At 38.6% G+C, this 20,544-nt stretch overlaps 1 protein-coding gene across 3 annotated transcripts; it reads left to right on the plus strand.

Moving 5' to 3' along the window:
- The first annotated feature begins 4,932 nt into the window (after nucleotides 1–4,932).
- Nucleotides 4,933–20,533, plus strand: LOC127629566 (protocadherin Fat 4). Of its 3 annotated transcripts, none has more exons than XM_052106664.1 (11): nucleotides 4,933–6,410; nucleotides 6,493–6,594; nucleotides 6,780–7,081; nucleotides 7,182–7,267; nucleotides 7,407–7,580; nucleotides 7,682–7,806; nucleotides 7,904–8,121; nucleotides 9,370–9,628; nucleotides 12,422–13,540; nucleotides 14,596–14,760; nucleotides 19,280–20,533. In XM_052106664.1, the coding sequence occupies exons 1-11, from the start codon at nucleotides 5,033–5,035 to the stop codon at nucleotides 19,333–19,335; spliced, it is 3,984 nt and encodes a 1,327-aa protein (XP_051962624.1). In that variant the 5' UTR covers nucleotides 4,933–5,032; the 3' UTR covers nucleotides 19,336–20,533. The 3 variants fall into 3 exon arrangements, with proteins under 3 accessions (XP_051962624.1, XP_051962625.1, XP_051962623.1); XM_052106665.1 differs by having other exon boundaries at nucleotides 19,480–20,533; XM_052106663.1 differs by lacking the exon at nucleotides 19,280–20,533 and having other exon boundaries at nucleotides 14,596–14,861.
- The last annotated feature ends 11 nt before the right edge of the window (nucleotides 20,534–20,544 follow it).

Here is a 20,544-nt window from a genome sequence, read left to right on the forward strand (position 1 = left end):
TACCCCATGTGACTCTACCCTCCCTAGCAACTGGACCAATTTGGTTACCTAGGAGACCTGGCAGGAGTCACTCAGCATGCCCTGGATTCGATTCTCACACTCCAGGCTTGGTAGTCAGCATCTTTACTCGCTGAGCTACCCATGCCCTCGGGAACATATATATTTAAAGAGTTGATGGGCACAGACACATTGCACTTCCCTCAAGTCATGTATTGAAAGAATGAGGAAAGGGAGCTTGAGTGTCTGTCACTAACTCTCCATGTTCGCCCCCTGCCGTACTGCCTTAGAACAGACTACAGAAAACAATAGCAGTGATATTAACGAGAAAGACATTAACAATGATATTCTTATCTATTTTTTTCAATCCTTTACAAATGCATGTCTCAAAACACATTTTTAAAAGTTGTAGGGCTTTTTAACTTTTCATGGCACAATGGTCAAGGGCGTCCGTATAGTGCATGTTTACATAGAAAAACAATTGAAAAACAGCGCATGGTGGATGCAAAAACATTCTGTTTCAACAGACCTTACATCTAGTTTAATCAGCTAATTTCAGGTTAGTAATTATGAATTTTCCCTATTTCAGTGATTCATGAACATATTAAATATGTCTTTTGCAGATGCTTGCCTTTGATGATGACTTAGGTGTGAACAGTCAGCTGACATACTCTATAGAATCAGGAAATGAAGAGGGTTTCTTCTCACTTCATCCCAATGGAACATTCCAAATTTTTGAGAATCTTGACAGGGAATTGAAAAGTCAATACATGTTGAAAGTTATTGCTGTTGATTCAGGTAATCCTTTGCCTCTTGTAGTGAAGAGTCTTTTACCTCAATAGCTCAATAGTTGCAACCCCTGATTCACAAGGTTCTGTTAAAATACAGTATGTAAACATCGTTTTTATTTATTATTTATGTGCATTTGCTCAGCTGTACATATTCAGTTGATTATTCATTTTTGGCCGTTTTAGGTTTTCCATCATTGACAGGTACAGGGACCATGGTTATTCTTGTTGATGATATCAATGACAATATGCCAATATTTGATGATGACACATTCAGTACTCACGTGTCAGAGGATTCTCCTGTTGGAACTGTTTTTGGGAGAACAACAGCCTCAGACATAGATGATGGTTCCAATGGAGAACTAAGGTAATTTAATTTGTATAATAAGGTCATAATATACGTTTTTATTTTGTCAGTTTTTTTAATGTGACCATGTAGTACAATTCCTTTCAAATATATAGTATACAATAGGCTATAGGCAACTTTATTTTACAGGGACAAGGGGACCAAAATTTAGAAAATAATAAGTCAAAATAATGTTCCTGACAATTAATAATTTTTTTAATTTACTTACCCTCATGTTGTATGACTTTCTTTCTTTTTTTTTTTTTGTGGAAGGAAACACAGAATGCTTGCCTCAAGTCACCATTCACTTGAATGCATCTTTTTTCCATACAATCAAAGTGAATGGTGACTGATGCTGTCAATCTGCCTAACATCTGTTTTTGTGTCCTATCTAAGATATAAAGTCATTTGGATTTGCAAATGACATGAGAGTGAGTGAATGATTAAAATTTTTGTGTAAACTATCCCTTTACTATTGTCTGTGGAATTGATATTGGATTTTGAATTGAATGCAAATATAGAACTTAGATGTCACTTTTTTGCAGATACACTTTAGAGGGAGTAGATGTTCCTTTTTCCATCAATGAAACCTCTGGAGAGTTATTCACCATTACTGCCCTGGACAGAGAGGCAGTGGCTTTATACAGATTAATTGTGGTCGTCACTGATAGACATCCCACACAGCCTCTTTCCAGCTCAACTACTGTTTTGGTAACAGTAGAAGATGTGAATGATCACTCCCCAGCATTTCTTTATGGACCATATGTTGCCAATGTTCCTGCTGGAATTACCAAAGGTGAATGCACTCACTATTGTATTAACATGAATATTAGGTATAAAGTGTATTCTGTGTCTATTTTGAAAGCATTTTGTATCTGTATTCAATATATTCATCTTATTTTCTTTTAGCTTTAATAAACTCGTTTCCCTTGTGTATTTTGCAGGATCAGTTGTATGCACAGTGATTGCAAAAGATCCAGATGACGGCTTGAATGCAAAACTTAATTTTTCTATTCACGGCCAACATGCCCACCTCTTCTCCATTAACTCTATCACTGGATCATTGTTCGTTATGGATTCTGTGAGAACAAGAAATGACATCACTGTTGATGTTCATGTGCTGGATGGAGCTGGAGTTCCAAAAATGGACATGACAACCTTGACTGTCAGATTTCAAAATGAGTCAGACTTTCCTCATATTGCAGTTGAAGTATACAAGAACTTACTCCCAGAGGATGCGCCTACTGGTACCCTGGTGGCTATAGTGATGGCAGGAACCTGGAGAAATGCATCAGTGTCCTTTTATCTGTCCAGTGGAAACTTTGGTGAGGTATTTGAAATTCACCATAGCACTGGTGAGCTGACTATCAAGGATCCTTTAGATTTTGAGACTTACGTGTATTTTCATCTGGTCGTGGAAGCCAGAGACTCTGGAATACCACCTTTTTCATCTTATGCTGAAGTTAATTTGAACATCAGTGATGTGAATGATAACCCCCCACGGTTCTTGCTAAAGGACTACAAGTGTGAAGTGTATGAGAACTTGGATGCAAGTAAAGTGTGTAATGTGTTAGCAACCGACGCTGACTCTGGAGGGTTTGGAGAGGTGCAATACTTCATTTTGGCTGGTAACACAGAGGGAGCATTTAAATTAGATAAGAGTCGAGGCACTCTTAGCACAACAAAGCTTTTAGATAGAGAGAAGATACCATATTATAATCTTACTGTCAAGGCAGTTGACAAAGAGAACAATAGTCTCTCTTCTATTGCAGCAGTTATTGTCGTAGTCCTTGACACAAATGATCACGCGCCTCGTTTCTCACAGATTTTCATCACAGAGGTTTCTGAAGATGCTCCTATTGGCTTTTCAGTCATTCAAATAACTGCTTTAGATGAAGATGATGGTGCAAATGCTGTCATTGAATATACAATCATTGGCCAAAATAATGAGTTCCCCTTCAGTATTGAAAAAGCAAGTGGCATCATAGTCGTGGTGCACCCTTTGGACAGAGAAGATCAGGATCATTATATAGTGAAGGTTAATACCAATGATTCGGCTTGGAGTGTCAGCACAGACATCACCATAGACATTACAGATGTTAATGACAACACACCGGTTTTCTTTCAACCACTGTACACTGTCACTGTCCCTGAGATGAAAGTCAATGAAATTTTCCTTCTACAGGTTGGTGCTTCTGACAGAGATCTTGGCCAGAATGCTCAAATCCTTTACTTCATCGACCCACCACATGAAATGTTTTTTGTAAATTCATCTACTGGGGATATTTTGACCAAACAGCCAATTGTTCTCCATGAATCTGAATCCTTAAACTTTAGTTTCACGGTTGTGGCTTCTGACTGTGGCAATGTACCTTTGAACAGCTCTAGCGTTGTTTCAGTGACATTAGTACTGCACAATACTTTCCCACCTTTATTTTTACCCTTTAATCCTTTGGTCCCAGTCCCTTTGATTCTGGATGTAGGAACATTGGTGATACAGATTTCAGCAGTAGATCAAGACTGTCTTGAAATGAACAACAGCATTGAGTACTTCAATAGTGGTGGCAATGCATCACACTATTTTGAGGTAGAACTTAATAGTGGAAGAGTGCTAGTGAGAAACCCATTAGTCAATAGCCTTAACAAATACCTAACACTTAATGTCACTGCAAAAGATAAAAGCTTGCCTCCACTTTGCACACAGACCGAAATCAGTTTTGTAGTTACAGATGAGAATCTGTTCACACCATATTTCCTTGACAGTAATGTTAAATTTTTTGTTCCTGAGGATTTGCCCACCGGTTCAATCATTGGAAGGATCCAAGGTAAAGATAAAGATGCTGGCATGAACGGTCTTATTTCCTATTCTCTGGAAAAGGGGAACGAAAATGGATTGTTTTCCATAGGACACCATTCAGGACTGATCATGCTAGTTAAAGCCCTTGATTTTGAGAAGTCAGAGACTCACCACCTGAATGTCATTGCCAAGGATGGAGGGTGGCATTCCAAGATAGGTAGACTCAATATCACAGTATACGTTACAGATTTAAATGATAACCCTCCTGTATTTACAACTACAGATTACATTGTGTCTGTTCCAGAAAATTCTTTAATTGGAACCCCAGTTTTGCAGGTTCGGGCAACTGATGCTGATAAAGGAATTCATGCCCAAATCACATATTCATTAATAGCAGGAGATGTACCTCTCTTCTATTTGGACTCTAGCAATGGCAATATCACCACTTCAGAGGTGTTTGATTTTGAGCAACACCAGCATTTTGAACTTGCAGTCAAGGCCACCAACACAGGCTTTCCATATTTGTATGATATTGCTTATATAAAAATACAGGTCACTGGCTTAAATGAATTCATCCCTGCTTTTCAAAGGCATTTATACAACTTCTCTGTATCAGAAGCTTTGCCTCCACAAACTGAAATTGGAAGTGTAGTTGCTGTAGACTATGACATAGGGCCTGATGGAGAAGTATTTTACCTACTTACTGGTCAAAGTAAAAAAGCTAGCTTTGCAGTTGATGAGCGTAAAGGTCTAATATATATCTCTAGAAATTTGAAAAACCGGGGACAAAATCATGATGTCCTGCGGATTTTGGCAATAAACAAAGGACCCATTACTGGCTTTAATTTCGATGAATCCTTGATACATCTACACATTTTAGATGAAAATGATCCCCCGGAGTTTGATTCAATGCTCTACACAGCAGCAGTGCCAGAGGATGTCTCTATTGGGACTTACATAACCAAAGTTAAAGCAGTGGACCGTGATGTGATACTAGAGTGGAGCAGGTTTTCATATAGAATTGAACATGGGAATATAAACACTTCATTCATCATAGATCCTTTCAGTGGGGTCATTTCAGTCAACAGTCACCTGGATAGGGAGATGTGGTCATTTTATAACATGACTGTCCTGGCTGTAGATGAGGGCTCACCTGCTGTTACTGGAAGCACAAAGGTGTCTGTTACAGTCATTGATGTCAATGATCATGCTCCCAAACTGTTGACCACAGAGGGCTTTATCAGGGAAAACCAACCTCCTGGGACAGTGGTAACCACCTTAACAGCAACAGATGATGATCTTCCTCCAAATCAAGGCCCTTTCACTTATTGGCTAATCAGACCTGCTGTGGGAAACAGTTTTTCCCTCACATCTGATGGAGTTCTCTTTGCCTCAAGGCCCATTGATAGAGAGCGCAACCCTCTTTTTCATCTGCACATTGCGATCCAAGATGCTGGTAAGCCACCAATGTCCTCCACCACTGTGTTTCATATTAAGGTTCTGGATGAAAATGACAATGCACCATTTCTGAGAAACATCAATATTTTAGTGAAATATTATGGAAGTTCCTTCACCGGAGGGCTCATTGGAAACGTGAGACCAAATGATCTGGATGAACTGGATGTGTTTAATTGTACAATCAGAAATGGGCCACTCAGGATGTTCAGTTTTCCATTTGGAATGTGTAATTTATGGTCTTCCTCATTCCAAGGGGAGGCAACGTATAATATTTCCATCGAAGCACATGACCAGCTCCACCCTTCTGTCAACAATAGCATTTATATAAATTATAAAGGCTTTACCAATGTCTCTCTGGACAACTGTGTTCTGTTCTACATCTCTATGTCTACTCTTGAAGAGTTTCTGTCTTTGAAGTATTTAAAATTTGTCAAAGCTTTGGATAGCCTATTTAATCTACAAGCATCCAAAACACATGTGTTTGGAATAAAGTTACAAGGAGATAAAATGCTGCTTTTGGCTGCGGTGAAAAGCTACAATGGACAGTATCTAACTGGAGAGGTGGCAAGTGGAATATCAAACATGCATAAAAGGTTACTGGAAGCACAAAGCAATGTAACTATATCACAAATAACCAGTGACCCATGTAGACTCAATCCTTGCCAAAATGGTGCCACATGCAACAGAAACATTCACATCAGTCAAGATGTTGCTGTCTTGGAAAGTTCTAGTCTCATTTTTGTATCTCCCAATTTTGTTGAAATCTTTAATTGCACTTGCCCAACAGGCTTTACAGGAGTGTCGTGTGAGCTAGATTTTGATGAATGTTACAAGGAACCTTGTAAAAATGGGGGAACCTGCTATAACCATCCAGGAACATATTTTTGCCAATGCAAAGATGGATTCTCTGGGCTACATTGTGCTATTGTTGATAACGAATGTAAAACAGTTGTATGTTTAAATGGAGGAACATGTTGGAACAGGCAAGGAGGGTTTATCTGTGACTGCAGCCCAGGATTTGAAGGTATGATTTCCTGCATTACCAAATGCATATTAGATTTTAATTGAATTGTTTTAAATGAATTCACCATTTATTTTTGTCACAGGAAGATTTTGCGGTCGTATTATGGACCATTGTTCATCCACCCCTTGTGTAAATGGAAAATGCTCAAATTTTTTAACTGGATACTCTTGTCAGTGCCCATTTGGTAAGACAGACTTTTCTCTTTACATGTTTATTTATATTAGTATGTAATTACATTTTAAAACTGATATCAAGCAATTACACATATAGCCACATATTTATGCTATTTATTTTAATATGTAAATAATTATTATATCAATTTAAATGTACATACTTCTGATGTTGTCTGACATTCCTATTTCTTATTAGGTGCATCTGGAATCAATTGTGAAGAAAACAGTTATGGCTTTCAGGAGCTTTCTTATATGGAGTTTCCTCCATTAGATCTCCACTATAACTTCATCTCTGTGGAATTTGCAACTGTACAGCAAAACTCCTTACTTTTCTACAACCATGGTGACCCGTCAACTTCAGAGTTCTTGGCACTTGAAATTGTGGGTGGAAGACTGTGGCTCTCTTATGATCTTGGATCTGGGGTAATTAGATTGGAGACAAGAAAGTTAGTGGCAGATGGAAGCTTTCACAACATCACTGTCAGAAGAACTGGAAATGTATGTTGTTCCCATATATTGTCAATTTTCAATGTTAGCCACTTTTATGAAAACTTTGTCAGATATTCTACAGGGATATATCTATTTATTTTTCTTTTAGATAGCCTATCTTGAATCAGACAGCTGCTCTGCCACTGAACCACAAGGCTTTTGCTTATCACAAAGTGGTGGCTCTGGAACTCAAAAGTAGAATTTTGTTTGACTTTTTCACACTAGTACACAAAATAATTATAAACTGCACTTTTTGTATTATTAACAGTTTTACATCATCATGTCAATGGTTTTTATAGATGAACTCATTCCTTAAACTCAATTTTAAATACAGGACCTTGGAAGTGAATGCAAATAACTTGACATTTGGTGGAGTAAAGTCCATTGGTGTCATTTTGCTGAAACAAATTAGGACCCATGATTTTGTTGGATGTATGAGAAACATACAAGTGAACAACATTGGTCCAGATACCTTAAAAGCCCTGGCATCTCAGAATGTTCTTGATCGGTCAGTCTCATGAGTAACTTTGTAGGTGTTTTTACTCTGTTAATAGTATAATAGTTCTATTATAATTCTATACTTCAATTAATTACATTTTTGGTGGCTAGGTGTCCAAGGGCAGATATTCCTCCCTGCCAGACTGCAGAGTGTTTAAATGGAGGAGTTTGTCAAGACAGATGGTCCCACCACCACTGCCAGTGTAGAGATCATTTTATAGGAGCCAACTGTGCCAGTGAGTTATAAAATTAATTCATATCTGCTGTTTGTTTCATTTGTTCCATGACAGATCAGATCTAGGTTTAAAGTGAATATAATTCTGTTTTTTATAGATTTGGCTGAGCAGCATGTATTGTTTCTAAATGGGGAGGCCTACATTGAGTTTGCCGTCAAGGAAAGATACAGAAGAAACCAGCTTTTGCAAGTCATTCTGGATGGGAAGGAAGGGGAGACTCAGGGATTTTACAATGTTGAGATCAAGATAAGGACTTTTAGAAAAAAATGTATTTTGATTGTGTTTTGGAGTCAAACAGTGCATTTAGCTCTTAAGGTGAGTACTGTGAGCAGTATCTTGTTTATAGTCTAACAAATGTTCTGCAAGACCTTTACTTAATTTTATATTAATGTTAAATTTTCATCACCATCTATGGCTCATACTGTATGTCAAATGTGTGATTTCAACAAGAACTGTAATTGCAGTTCTTTCCATGTGCTGTAATAAAATGTAATCGACATGCAACTTTAATATTTGCTAGTCTACAACTTAAAGGAATAGTTCACCCAAAAATGAACATTCTGTCATAATTTACTCACCCTTATGTTGTTCCAAATCCTTTGGGACTTTCTTTAGTCTTTGGAATGCAAAAATGATTTGTTTAGTAGAATTTTAGTGTCAGTCACTATTCACTTTTAATGAATGAAAAAAAAAAAGATGCAATTCAAATGAATGGTGAATGATACTAAGGTTGTGTCTCGTTTCAAAGGCTGCATCCTCCAGAGATTGCATTTGTCCACCGCATCGAGGCTGTCTCGTTTCAGAATACCAAGCAGGACACTCCAAATGCAGCCTTCGAATGCAACCTTCTTTCACGAGAATTCTGAGGATGCATGAGGTGTATCCTTTGTGGGCACTCACAACCCACAATTCTTTGCTTCAAAAGAAATGAACATAATTTGCCTAAAGAAATATAATAACAATGGCAATTTGCTAAAAAATATGATGTTCAAATGCAAGCAATGTTATTTCCCAAGTTGAAGTACCTCAGTAGATGGTTGGAGAGTATATAATATGTCTAATTATAGTAATATGTAATTAAAATAAAGTATTAAAGACTAAAAGTACACCTGTAAAATCTATTTTCTTTTCTCTCTACATCATTATAATTCTCCTAAAATGTACCTCATACATTTTCTTCCAAAGGGAATCGTTAGACTTTAACAAAGCTAACGATTGTTAAAGAGTGGCTTGCTGTCATAGCAACCTTATTACATTCTGTTTCCATTTGTCCTATGAAGCCTGTCTCGTTTAATTAAGGCTTGATTAAAGGAGGTTGCTCGGTATACTGCAGCCTTCAAAGGACGTGTCACTTTAACGTGACAACCCGCTGTTTAACATTTTGCCCAAGATCTCCGTTTGTGATCCATGTAAGAAAGAAAGTGGGTTTGAGAGTGAGCGAACAATGACAGAATTATACTTTTTTGGTGCCTTACCCTATGGAAATCAATTCTGCTTTTGAATGCTTGCAATTTTTTCAGATAACTATCAACAAATTCATAACATGGGGTTTTCTTGCCTCAGATATCAGACGGACAACCCATGTATGTTTTCACAAATATCACATCTGGTCAGCAACAGGAGCTTTCTGTGGAGGGATATGTTTCAGATGGACAGTGGCATGTTCTTCAACTGCATAGAAAGGGGCCTTACATAACTCTGTTTCTGGATGAACAGCCTGTTATGAACACCACCAACAGCACCATAACCAACTCAGCATTCATAGTAGAGACCATTTATCTGGGCACTGCTCCTTCGAGTGAATCCAGAGATCAGAACTCAGGTTAGACTGTCCTTGATTTGTATTAATTTATTGTAAAAGAAAGTTCTGAGGGGTTAATATTTATAATTCATTCATCTGTTTTTAATCAAATTATTTATGATAATTAATAAATTCACTAAGATTTTTGACTTTTTTTAAAAACATGATTTGTGTAATTTTGTAAATGTTAAAATACTTCTCTTATCCCAGCTTAATATGCAATATGGCTTTTATTCCTTTTCACACAAATCACAAGTTAAACACCATATGAGGTCATAAACACTTTTTACCTTGTTCCTCACACAATGCTATCTTATGACATCTAAACACTTTTTTGAAGTTCATGATTCGTACGGTAAATGTTATGTATTTACTACCTTGTTCAAAAGATATGAGTCATGCAGAGCATGACATCAGTCAATATGTTAGCCAAAAATGTAATAGAAGCAGCACAAAATTATGTTTTTCATTTGCTTTAATGAGAGTTCTGCTTTGGTTTAATGTAGGGAGGTAGGTTTTGTTAATTTAAATAGAACGAATAAGCAGAGGTCTGCACGGGATGGATTTTTCAGTCCCACTCACACCCGCTCCCGTGACATTCTATCCCGCTTCCGCCCGTTCCGCAAAAAGTATGTAATACAGGTGAAACTCGAAAAATTAGAATATCGTGCAAAAGTTCATTAATTTCAGTAATTCAACTTAAAAGGTGAAACTAATATATTATATAGACTCATTACAAGCAAAGTAAGATATTTCAAGCCTTTATTTGATATAATTTTGATGATTATGGCTTACAGCTTATGAAAACCCCAAATTCAGAATCTCAGAAAATTAGAATATTGTGAAAAGGTTCAGTATTGTAGGCTCAAAGTGTCACACTCTAATCAGCTAAACATCTGCAAAGGGTTCCTGAGCCTTTAAATGGTCTCTCAGTCTGGTTCAGTTGAATTCACAATCATGGGGAAGACTGCTGACCTGACAGTTGTGCAGAAAACCATCATTGACACCCTCCACAAGGAGGGAAAGCCTCAAAAGGTAATTGCAAAAGAAGTTGGATGTTCTCAAAGTGCTGTATCAAAGCACATTAATAGAAAGTTAAGTGAAAGGGAAAAGTGTGGAAGAAAAAGGTGCACAAGCAGCAGGGATGACCGTAGCCTGGAGAGGATTGTCAGGAAAATGCCATTCAAATGTGTGGGGGAGCTTCACAAGGAGTGGACTGAGGCTTCAAATGTCGTATTCCTCTTGTCAACCCGCTCCTGAACAACAAACAACGTCAGAAGCGTCTTACCTGGGCTAAAGAAAAAAAGAACTGGTCTGTTGCTCAGTGGTCCAAAGTCCTCTTTTCTGATGAGAGCAAATTTTGCATCTCATTTGGAAACCAAGGTCCCAGAGTCTGGAGGAAGAATGGAGAGGCACACAATCCAAGATGCTTGAAGTCCAGTGTGAAGTTTCCACAGTCTGTGTTGGTTTGGGGAGCCATGTCATTGGCTGGTGTTGGTCCACTGTGCTTTATTAAGTCCAGAGTTAATGCAGCCGTCTACCGGGACATTTTAGAGCACTTCATGCTTCCTTCAGCAGACAAGCTTTATGGAGATGCTGACTTCATTTTCCAGCAGGACTTGGCACCTGCCCACACTGCCAAAAGTACCAAAACCTGGTTCAATGACCATGGTATTACTGTGCTTGATTGGCCAGCAAACTCGCCTGACCTGAACCCCATAGAGAATCTATGGGGCATTACTAAGAGAAAGATGAGAGACATGAGACCAAACAATGCAGAAGAGCTGAAGGCCGCTATTGAAGCATCTTGGTCTTCCATAACACCTCAGCAGTGCCACAGGCTGATAGCATCCATGCCACGCCGCATTGAGGCAGTAATTAATGCAAAAGGGGCCCAAACCAAGTACTGAGTACATATGCATGATTATACTTTTCAGAGGGCTGACATTTCTGTATTTAAAATCCTTGTTTTTTATTGATTTCATGTAATATTCAAATTTTCTGAGATTCTGAATTTGGGGTTTTCATAAGCTGTAAGCCATAATCATCAAAATTATATCAAATAAAGGCTTGAAATATCTTACTTTGCTTGTAATGAGTCTATATAATATATTAGTTTCATCTTTTAAGTTGAATTACTGAAATTAATGAACTTTTGCACGATATTGTAATTTTTCGAGTTTCACCTGTATTTTGTTTCTTTCCCACCCACAACTTTCACGTTTTGTCCAGCTCCCACTTGCAAACGCACATCAGTTTCTTCCCTCCCACAACCGCACTCAGAGTCAGCAGTCAAAACATTTTCCCACACTACGCTATGTTGCGTCTGGTATCTCGTGGGAGTTCAAGCTTTTACATTACGCTTGAAAACCTTGTCTGATTGGGATAAAATATGACTCGCTTCCAGCGCCACACAGTGAACATTTCACCTCGGAATTGCCACAATACATGTTATAAACCACGTAATGTAATTTGGAGAATATATCGCCACAGTTACAAAACTGAGTACCAGACTCAGTCTGGTAACTGATTTGTTTGTTAATCTGTTTGATCCAGGTAGTCAGACACAGCAACGTTCGGTCAACCAGTGGTGAGTTTGGGGCGGGACAATCTGTTTGGCCATCCAATGGAAGATCGATGTAGGGAGGGTTACTTTTTCAATTCCTTTTGGTGATGCTAGGGTTGCTTTAAAATTATAATTTGTTTAATTTATTGTTGCAACAAAAGAAACATTTTCAGGTTTGTTTTCATATTTGACATCGACTAGAAAACCCTTTATTTTGTTGCTTACACTACTTGTGTTGACTTTTCCAGGTTTTAAAGGGTGTGTGGAATATATAAAATTCAACGACCACATCCTATCCTTCAATGGCTACAATGACATAGTTGAGGCCAGGTCAAGCCCCTCTGTCTTCCAAAACTTCTGCATTTCTCCAAACCACTGTGTTATAACTCCATGCCTCCATGACTCCTGTCTTTCTAAGCCCTGCTGGAATGATAGTAACTGTGGTTCTCCCTCCAGAGAGGACTACTGGTGCATATGTCTACACAATGTATCTGGATCTTTATGTGGATCTTGCTCAGCCGACACTTCACCCAGTGTGACCTGTTCTCAACCTCATGAGAGTATCCCCTTGTGGATTATTGCAGTTGTTATTTCCATTGGCCTAATTTTGCTTATCCTGGTTCTATGCATTGTCCTCAGGAGACATGGCAAACTCTGTGATTGCAAAACAAGGAGTCATACCTACCTCACGCCACCAACCAAACAGCATGGCACAGATAACCTGGCATTTACTTTAGGCCTTGCTGACGAGTGTCCTCGGAACATCTCAATTGAGGGTAGCAAGCAGCCAGATTTGATAAAGCCAAGAGATTCATCACATGGAGTTGAAAGTTATAGTGAAGGTGGTCCCTCTTGTCATGGTTTTGGAGGGAGTGAACTAGAGTACTATGAGATTGACAGTGCATACACAGTTTGCAGCTCAGATATCAAGACCCTGCAGCTGAGAAAAGATGTTCCTGGTATTGATTCTCAATCCATGAAAGATAGAGCAATCATGCAACCTCAAACTAGTCATGTGCCACCTTCTCCTGAACTTTATCAGAAGATGCCGGGTGGCGATTTTCACCATTGGCAACGTCAATCCCATGTATTCTCTAGGAGAAAACAACCTTCTAACTTGACAGGTCCCCCACAACATCTCTCAGCAGATGAAGTTGAGAAACTGAATAACCCACCAGAACAGACGGGATACCATAATTTCAATGCGTGTCCCATAAAGATATTCAGAGCCGTCAGCTCAGGCGGGGGAATAGAGACATCATCAGAGAGTGAAAGTCATTGCTCCTTTACTGCTTCTGAGTTCTATTGTGACAGAGAACTGTCCCTCATCAGTTCACAGGACAACAAAGATGAACATCAATCTGAAGGCAAGTGCATATGGTTAGGTTGATCTGTCTGACATGAAAATTAAAGATGAGGTGAACATTGGTATTCTATTCCAATATTCAGAAATCAGAATTGATGCAGGAGGATCAGTTCTCACTACTATTATTTTACAATTAAATACATAAGAAATAATTTTACCAGCACCATCAATGATTTCCAAATGATTGCTTCATATAACTTTATATAACTTTTTTTTTCACACTCAAATTTAAAAGCTCACTATTCACACATACTGCAGACTAATTGCAAAAGTCCAAAGAGTCCAATTACTCATAAAAAATATTATACATGTTTACAATCTTATGATGAACAGTCAAATGTCAAAAACAAACAAAGAAAAAAAAAATTTGTCTCAAATTTCTAAGCATGTTATTCTGGTTCTGTTCTTCCTTTATGCAGTCTTAGTTTGTTCCACTACATGGCAGCAAGTACTAGGTACAATTATTTTTCCTCTATCGCTTTCCTTCACAAAATGCCGATCTGGAATGTAGGTGGCACTCTAATGCATTTTAGCCCTCACAGATGTGCTTGTCCATAGACATTTAGTCTAATTTTCAGTTCATGCACCACCACCATTGTTTCATCGAATATATCAACCTCTGAGTGGACTAGAAGCTCAATCAAGGTGTCATTAGAAATCTGAGACTCTCCCCTTTGCAATGATAAATAACATTTTATCATCAATTGTCTATAAAAAATGTTTTAAATGATTTGTTTAGCATGCTTTTCCTGTTGGACTGCATATTTTGTTCTGGACATCTTAGATATAATATTTGATTATTCACACAAGCAAGCTCACAGACAAGTAAAAAATGTCTCACTTTGTAGAAAACGTCTACAAAGGTTAAAGCAGATATAAAGTTCCTGGCTTCTTGGGGCTTACAGCTGCATTGTAATTTAAAAACGCATTAAATAACATATATTCTTAATAGTGGCTTCAGACTTTTGGACTCCATTGTATTAGGTTTTGAACCCATAAAGTACAAACAGTTTGATTGGGTTTGATTTTTATTTTACCCTTATGTCGCTGTTTTAGCTGCAGATTGGCCCAGAGGGCATTTTATTCTGATGGCCCCTTCACCCTTCAGAGATGTGGCCCCATCCCCCTGTGTCCAGAGTCTGCCCAACACCTCTGTCTCCAGTGGGATCCAGCAAATAGAGAGTCTTCTAAATCTAGGAGTTCATTTTAATACCTATGCAGGTATATTTGATGACATAGCCAGATTACCGACCAATCAACCAACTGATTGTGATTTTCAGAGTGACCAAGAGGAAATCATTTGAATGAAAATTATAACAGAGGTTCACAGTTTATATATATATATATATATATATATATATATATATATATATATATATATATATATATATATATATATATATATATATTATTATTATTTTTTTTTTTTTTTTTACTTTTATCAAATGCTCTATGTGGATGGGAATTTAGGTAGGGTTCCTGATTTTAACTTTTTTTATTATTATTATACTCAAACTGTTGTGTCTGGTTTTGGCAAATAATAGCTACTAGTGAAAAACTGGTGAATATTTTTTTCTTTAGAACATTAATAAAGCTGTAAATATACTATTGATAATATATGAAATGCATATAAAAGTTCAAACTCATTGTAGATGTATAATTTACCATTGACTCCTTCCTCAACATGTTTTAATCTTTATGTATAAATGCATAAGAGGGTTAAATAATTTCATAAAATTGCATTTTATACCATCAGCCAGGCTTGTTAGATTGTATTTAGGAAGACAGTAAATTACAGAGACCACATCATATCGTAAATGATAGTATCAAGTAAGATTTTCTTTTAACAAAATTATTTTTGTTACATTAGTGACAGATCTCTGATATTACATCTGGTTATATTACATTATAGGTTAGAGGTCAGTTCATGATTTTATTCAATTCAGTTATTCATGTTACTTTTAATGCAGGTTTTTATTTTATAGCAATGATTTATTAAAATCACAAGAAAAAGGTTAAATATATTTTATACTATTAATATATCTAACTATTTTTACAAGGGTTTATTTTGTTGTCACAATTTTAAAATAGTTCTCAGAGTATTTAAAAGTTTATTTTAGAAAACGTCTTGGTTACTGTTGTAACCTCCGTTCCCTGAACGAGTCCACTAAGGGGGATGTGGGAACCTTGGGCAGATAGCTCGGTCGGGGTCTCAGGATCACTTGAGAGTCTTCCGAACCTAACGTTTTTCTGACAGAGGACGCTTGCAGGTCCCTGACTTGTCAGGAGGACAGCCTTTAAAGGGCACCTATTATGGCATTTAAAATGTTCCTAATATTGTTTTGGGAGTCCCCAACAACAGTTTTACATGCATGCAATGACAAAAAACAGTATTGTCTTATAATATGCATTTATGTTTACCTGATTTGCTCACCGACTCCCAAATGATTCGTTCAACGACTCATTTCTGCGGTGATTGGTCAGATGACCCAGTCAGTTGTGATTGGTATACTCTGTGCAGAGATTGTCGGAAACGGAACGCCCATCACCGCTTTGTAGTAAAAAAATCAAAATCAGAGAAGGAATTTGAGTTGATTTATGTTAGCGATCATAGCCCAAAGTTCGGTGGTAAACACCCAATCAGTAATTGTTTGCGTTAGCCCAACGCATAAACATATTGATAAAGGACTGCATTACAACAAGTTATTGCTCTATTCTTTATGACAACTCCAATAACATCGACAAACATTTCACATATTTCAAAAAAATTACATTGGAGACCTAGAAGCTGCGCTGAGCGTAACGTACACAACACACACAAATACTTGTGAAGCATGCTAAAAAACACATAAAAGCAACAACTATTAATAATACTTACAGGTTGTGATTCGTCAGAGGAAGCTGATCCAAATAAACTTGGTACTGAACCTTCCTTCAGTATCAACCGGCTCGCGAATCCACACTTGAAAGCATTCATGTTCGTAAAGCAATCATCATTAAAATGACGCGAACACAGCACAAGGTTCAGGCTGTACTTGTGGGGTATAGTTGTAAATATAAACTCTAGCCACTGATTCTTCACATGCTCGTCCCTGGGCAGTGAAAAAAAGGTTGCTTTTGATATGCACTTCAGAACACAGCGTCTTGTTGTAGACATGATGTTTTCAAGTTTTCCCTGGTGTCTGCGCGCGCAATGAGTGGGCGCGGCCAATTTGATAATTTTTCGGCTTGACGTCACAACGAAAAGGAAAATGACTCGTTGGATAAACGATTCATTACATTGACTCAGAGTCGACTCCTACTTTTGAGAGACAATAACTTTTTTTACAGTGAACTTTCATATATAAAACTTTGCAGGATGTTTTTGTTCACTTAAATCTATGTTACACACTACATGAAAGGTAATTTTCAAAATTCCATAATAGGTGCCCTTTAACTCGACTGACTCTAGGGCTTGAACGGGGCTCTCTAAAGGCCCAGAGGGCCACGGAGAGGTCCCATGAGGGAAGAGGAAGATTCAACCACCTCGTGCCTCTCAGGAACCTGATGTTCAAGTCGTGCTTCCCTGATAACTTACCGTCTACTGCATCGTGATGCACTGATATAGCGGCTACAAACACCTTCAAGGTGGGGGAAGGGGGGGATTTATTATATCCCACAGAACTACTATGTCAGGAAAAACACCACTTGGCGAACACACGCCACTGCAGGGTATACAGCTGCCTTGTAGGAGGAGCCCCGGCCTGAGCGATTGTGTTTACCACTGCAGCGGTAGACCACTTAAGTCTTCTGCCTCCCGTCCAGGGACCAGATTTGGAAATTCCATAGGTCTTGGTGTAGGTGCCAGATGTTGCCCCGTCCGTAAGAAAGAAGATCCTTCCTCAGGAGAATTTGCCAGAAAGGTGCTGTCACGAAGGAGCATGAGGTCCGAGAACCAAGTCTGGGTGGGCCAATACGGCGCCACAAGGGTGACTTGTTCCTCGTCCTCCCCAAGTAGGCTCACCGGGGGGAACGTGCCAGCCCCCAGGGCCAGCTGTGTGCCAGTGCGTCTGTTCTGAGGGGAGCTCCCGTCAGGGCATACCAGAGCGGGAGGATTCTCAGGAAGCGAACAGGTTACCTGTGCTTTCCGAATTGACTCCAAATCAGCTGGACCACCTGGGAGTGGAGTCTCCACTCTCCCCTAAGTGTCACCTGCCGCGATAATGCGTCCGTGTGACATTGAGTTTGCCGGGGAAGTGAGTGGCCCGCAGCGACTGAGCCACCACTGACTTCAGAAGAGGAGGTGATGGGCGAGTTGCAACGGGAGCGTAAACTCTCTTGGTGGTTTAAATAAGCCACTGTCGCTGCATTGTCCTTCCGGACCAACACGTGTTTGCCCTGGATCAACGGCAATAGCCTCCACTGGGCGAGCTGTACTGCAAGCAACTTCAGGCAGTGCCAACACAGGCGTGGTCCTGTCCAGGAACCGCGTAGGGAGCCCTCAAAGCACTTACCTTGCTCTGCATGCCCGGCGTAAGGCTGAGGAGGAGGGCCTCTTGGGCTGTCCTCGAGACTCGTCACCACCGGCGAGCTACCTGTCTCATCCCAGAACTGGATGGGAGCGAACAAGTGTACAGGGGAATGAGTGGTCCGCAGGGGATTACCCGGCAGTAACGAACCCATAGAAGCCCCCGAATCGCCTTCAGCGTCAACCGGGGCGGCCTCATAACCATAGGTAAAAGGACCAGCAGAGTGGACAGCTGAAGTGGCTTTCCCCCGAAAGAAGGAAAGCCGTGACCGCAACGTTGCCATGGTCATGTTCTCGCAGTGAGACCATGAACCATCCACGACCAATGCTTCTTCAACGTGATTACTACCCAGACACGTAAGGCAGCGATCATGGCTGTCAGAGGCGGAGAGGAAACGACCGCACCCAGGAATTACACAGAGACAGAAAAGCTTCTTTAAAAAGACTTTCAACGTCAATGTGTTTGCTCTAATAGAGGAAATATTACTCTTTAGAAGCAACTGGAATGCACCGTATATCCAAAAGCAAACGCTTCTTTAGAGGTTAATTAGAACAGCAGTGGATTCGGCTCGCTGATACACAACCGCTCGGCACCCAAAAGAAATCTGAATGGACTAAGAGGTGCTGTTGTAGTCTTAAAGAAACTTAGGGTTAACTCATATATTATTATAAGCAGATGGCAGTATAAATGAATAATGATGCTTCTAAGAGTATGTCATGGAAGAATGACAAAAAGAGTGGTTTTGTACAACTAATGTACTCACTAATCCTAATACTAAGGTCACTAATACTAAAACATTTAATTTCTTTTTAGACAATAAAATGTGTTAACATGGGAACATTCATTTTATTGCATATTTTTGTTGTTCTGCAACATTTGATCACAGTTACATACAACATATTAGATTTAAATGTTCACTAACCTGATGTACTGAAAATATCTTTGTTTTAACTTGGAGATGCTTTCAAATGAATTTTTTAATTACAAACTTTTTTACCTCTAATTTTTTTTGTTAGAACAGTCTTGATTTCCTGAGTTCTGAAACAGTATATCATTGGATCAACAACAGGGGGAAACAGACTGTACCACATAACAAGCATAACACGAACACTAATGGGCATTTCAGTAGATATATCACATATATACACTGTGCATCTGGGCAGATAGTAAAGGCATGTGATTAAAAGCTGAGGACTGCAGAAGATAAAATATGTGGGTTTATTTTCCATTAGATGCTGGAACAAGGCTGTGGGGATTTTCTCGCATTCAGAGACAAGAGCATCAGTGAAGTCACTTATTTTAGGAGACTGTGCCTGGCCCACTGTTACACATTCCATTTCATCCTAAAAGTGTTAAAACATCTTGTTAAAACAAAATGACCATTGTCATCTTAGTCTTGACAATCTTAGGTGAACTTTATTATATCCCACAGAACTACTATGGATGACTGCTTCTTCAGATAACACCTACAGTATGGCTGCTTGAGAAAGGTGGAAAATGGTTTAAGCAGGTAGGGCTGCAGTCCAGTTCCCTTTGATACCCGTTTGTATGGGGGAGTAGCATGCAAATTGTACTCGCCAATTCTCACTGGCCTTTTCTCAAAGATTTGAAGGTGTTTTTGGGCTCCCAAGAGCGACCCCTTGTGTCATTACATTGATACAGCGTTGAGTATGTGACAGAAGGGGAACCAATTTTATAGGCACATACCATAAGTTTTTGGCTACAATAAGGCTATTGAACATTTTCACAGTTTTAAAATATACAGTTTGGCGAACATACAATGCATTAAGCTTTTGTGTCAACATGCCCCACTATATAGGGTAAGTTGTCACAATGGGAACCTGCTGTTTTTATAACAATTTGAGAACAATACTTTCTTAAAAAAGCCACCATCTACAACACATCTCTATTTAAAATGTATTATATTTAATGTATTTTCAGCTAACTGTACAGAGTAAAGCAAACAAAGAACAATATGGAAAAACAGCAAAAAATGGGAAATATAACATACAAAAATATCAAACCATCTTATCTGCTTTGGTCAACATACAGTATATTGTAAAAAATCATTTGTATAAAATTGTAACATTTCACATGACAGTTTTTTTTAAGAAACTTAGAGTAATTGAGTTAGTTCAGGGAAATGGGGTTCAATTAATCTTGTAATAATGAAACTAAATGTTTTATGTCAAACTAATATATGTTGTCTAAGAGGTGCTGTTGTAGTCTAACTTAGGGTTAACATATATTATTATAAGCAGATGGCAGTATAAATGAATAAATTAAGATGCTTCCAAGAGTTTGTCTCGAAAGAATGACAGAAAGAGTGGTTTTGTACAAGAGGTCACTAATACTATAACAAAAAGTTTCTTTTTGGGCAATAGAATTGGTTAAATTGGGAACATTCATTTTATTGCATATTTCTGTTGTTCTGCAACATTTGATCACAGTTACATACAACATATTCGATTTAAATGTTCACTAACCTGATGTACTG

Source organism: Xyrauchen texanus, chromosome 36 (genome assembly GCF_025860055.1).
Source record: "Xyrauchen texanus isolate HMW12.3.18 chromosome 36, RBS_HiC_50CHRs, whole genome shotgun sequence".
Taxonomy (NCBI): Eukaryota; Metazoa; Chordata; class Actinopteri; order Cypriniformes; family Catostomidae; genus Xyrauchen; species Xyrauchen texanus.

Excerpts from the sequence above, each read along its gene's own strand:
- LOC127629566 (XM_052106663.1), top strand. The coding sequence starts at position 5,033 with ATGTGGTCATTTTATAACATGACTGTCCTGGCTGTAGATGAGGGCTCA. Across the intron at positions 6,411-6,492 it reads CTGCAGCCCAGGATTTGAAG|GAAGATTTTGCGGTCGTATT; the intron begins GTATGATTTCCT and ends TTTTTGTCACAG. Across the intron at positions 7,082-7,181 it reads CTGTCAGAAGAACTGGAAAT|ATAGCCTATCTTGAATCAGA; the intron begins GTATGTTGTTCC and ends TTTTTCTTTTAG.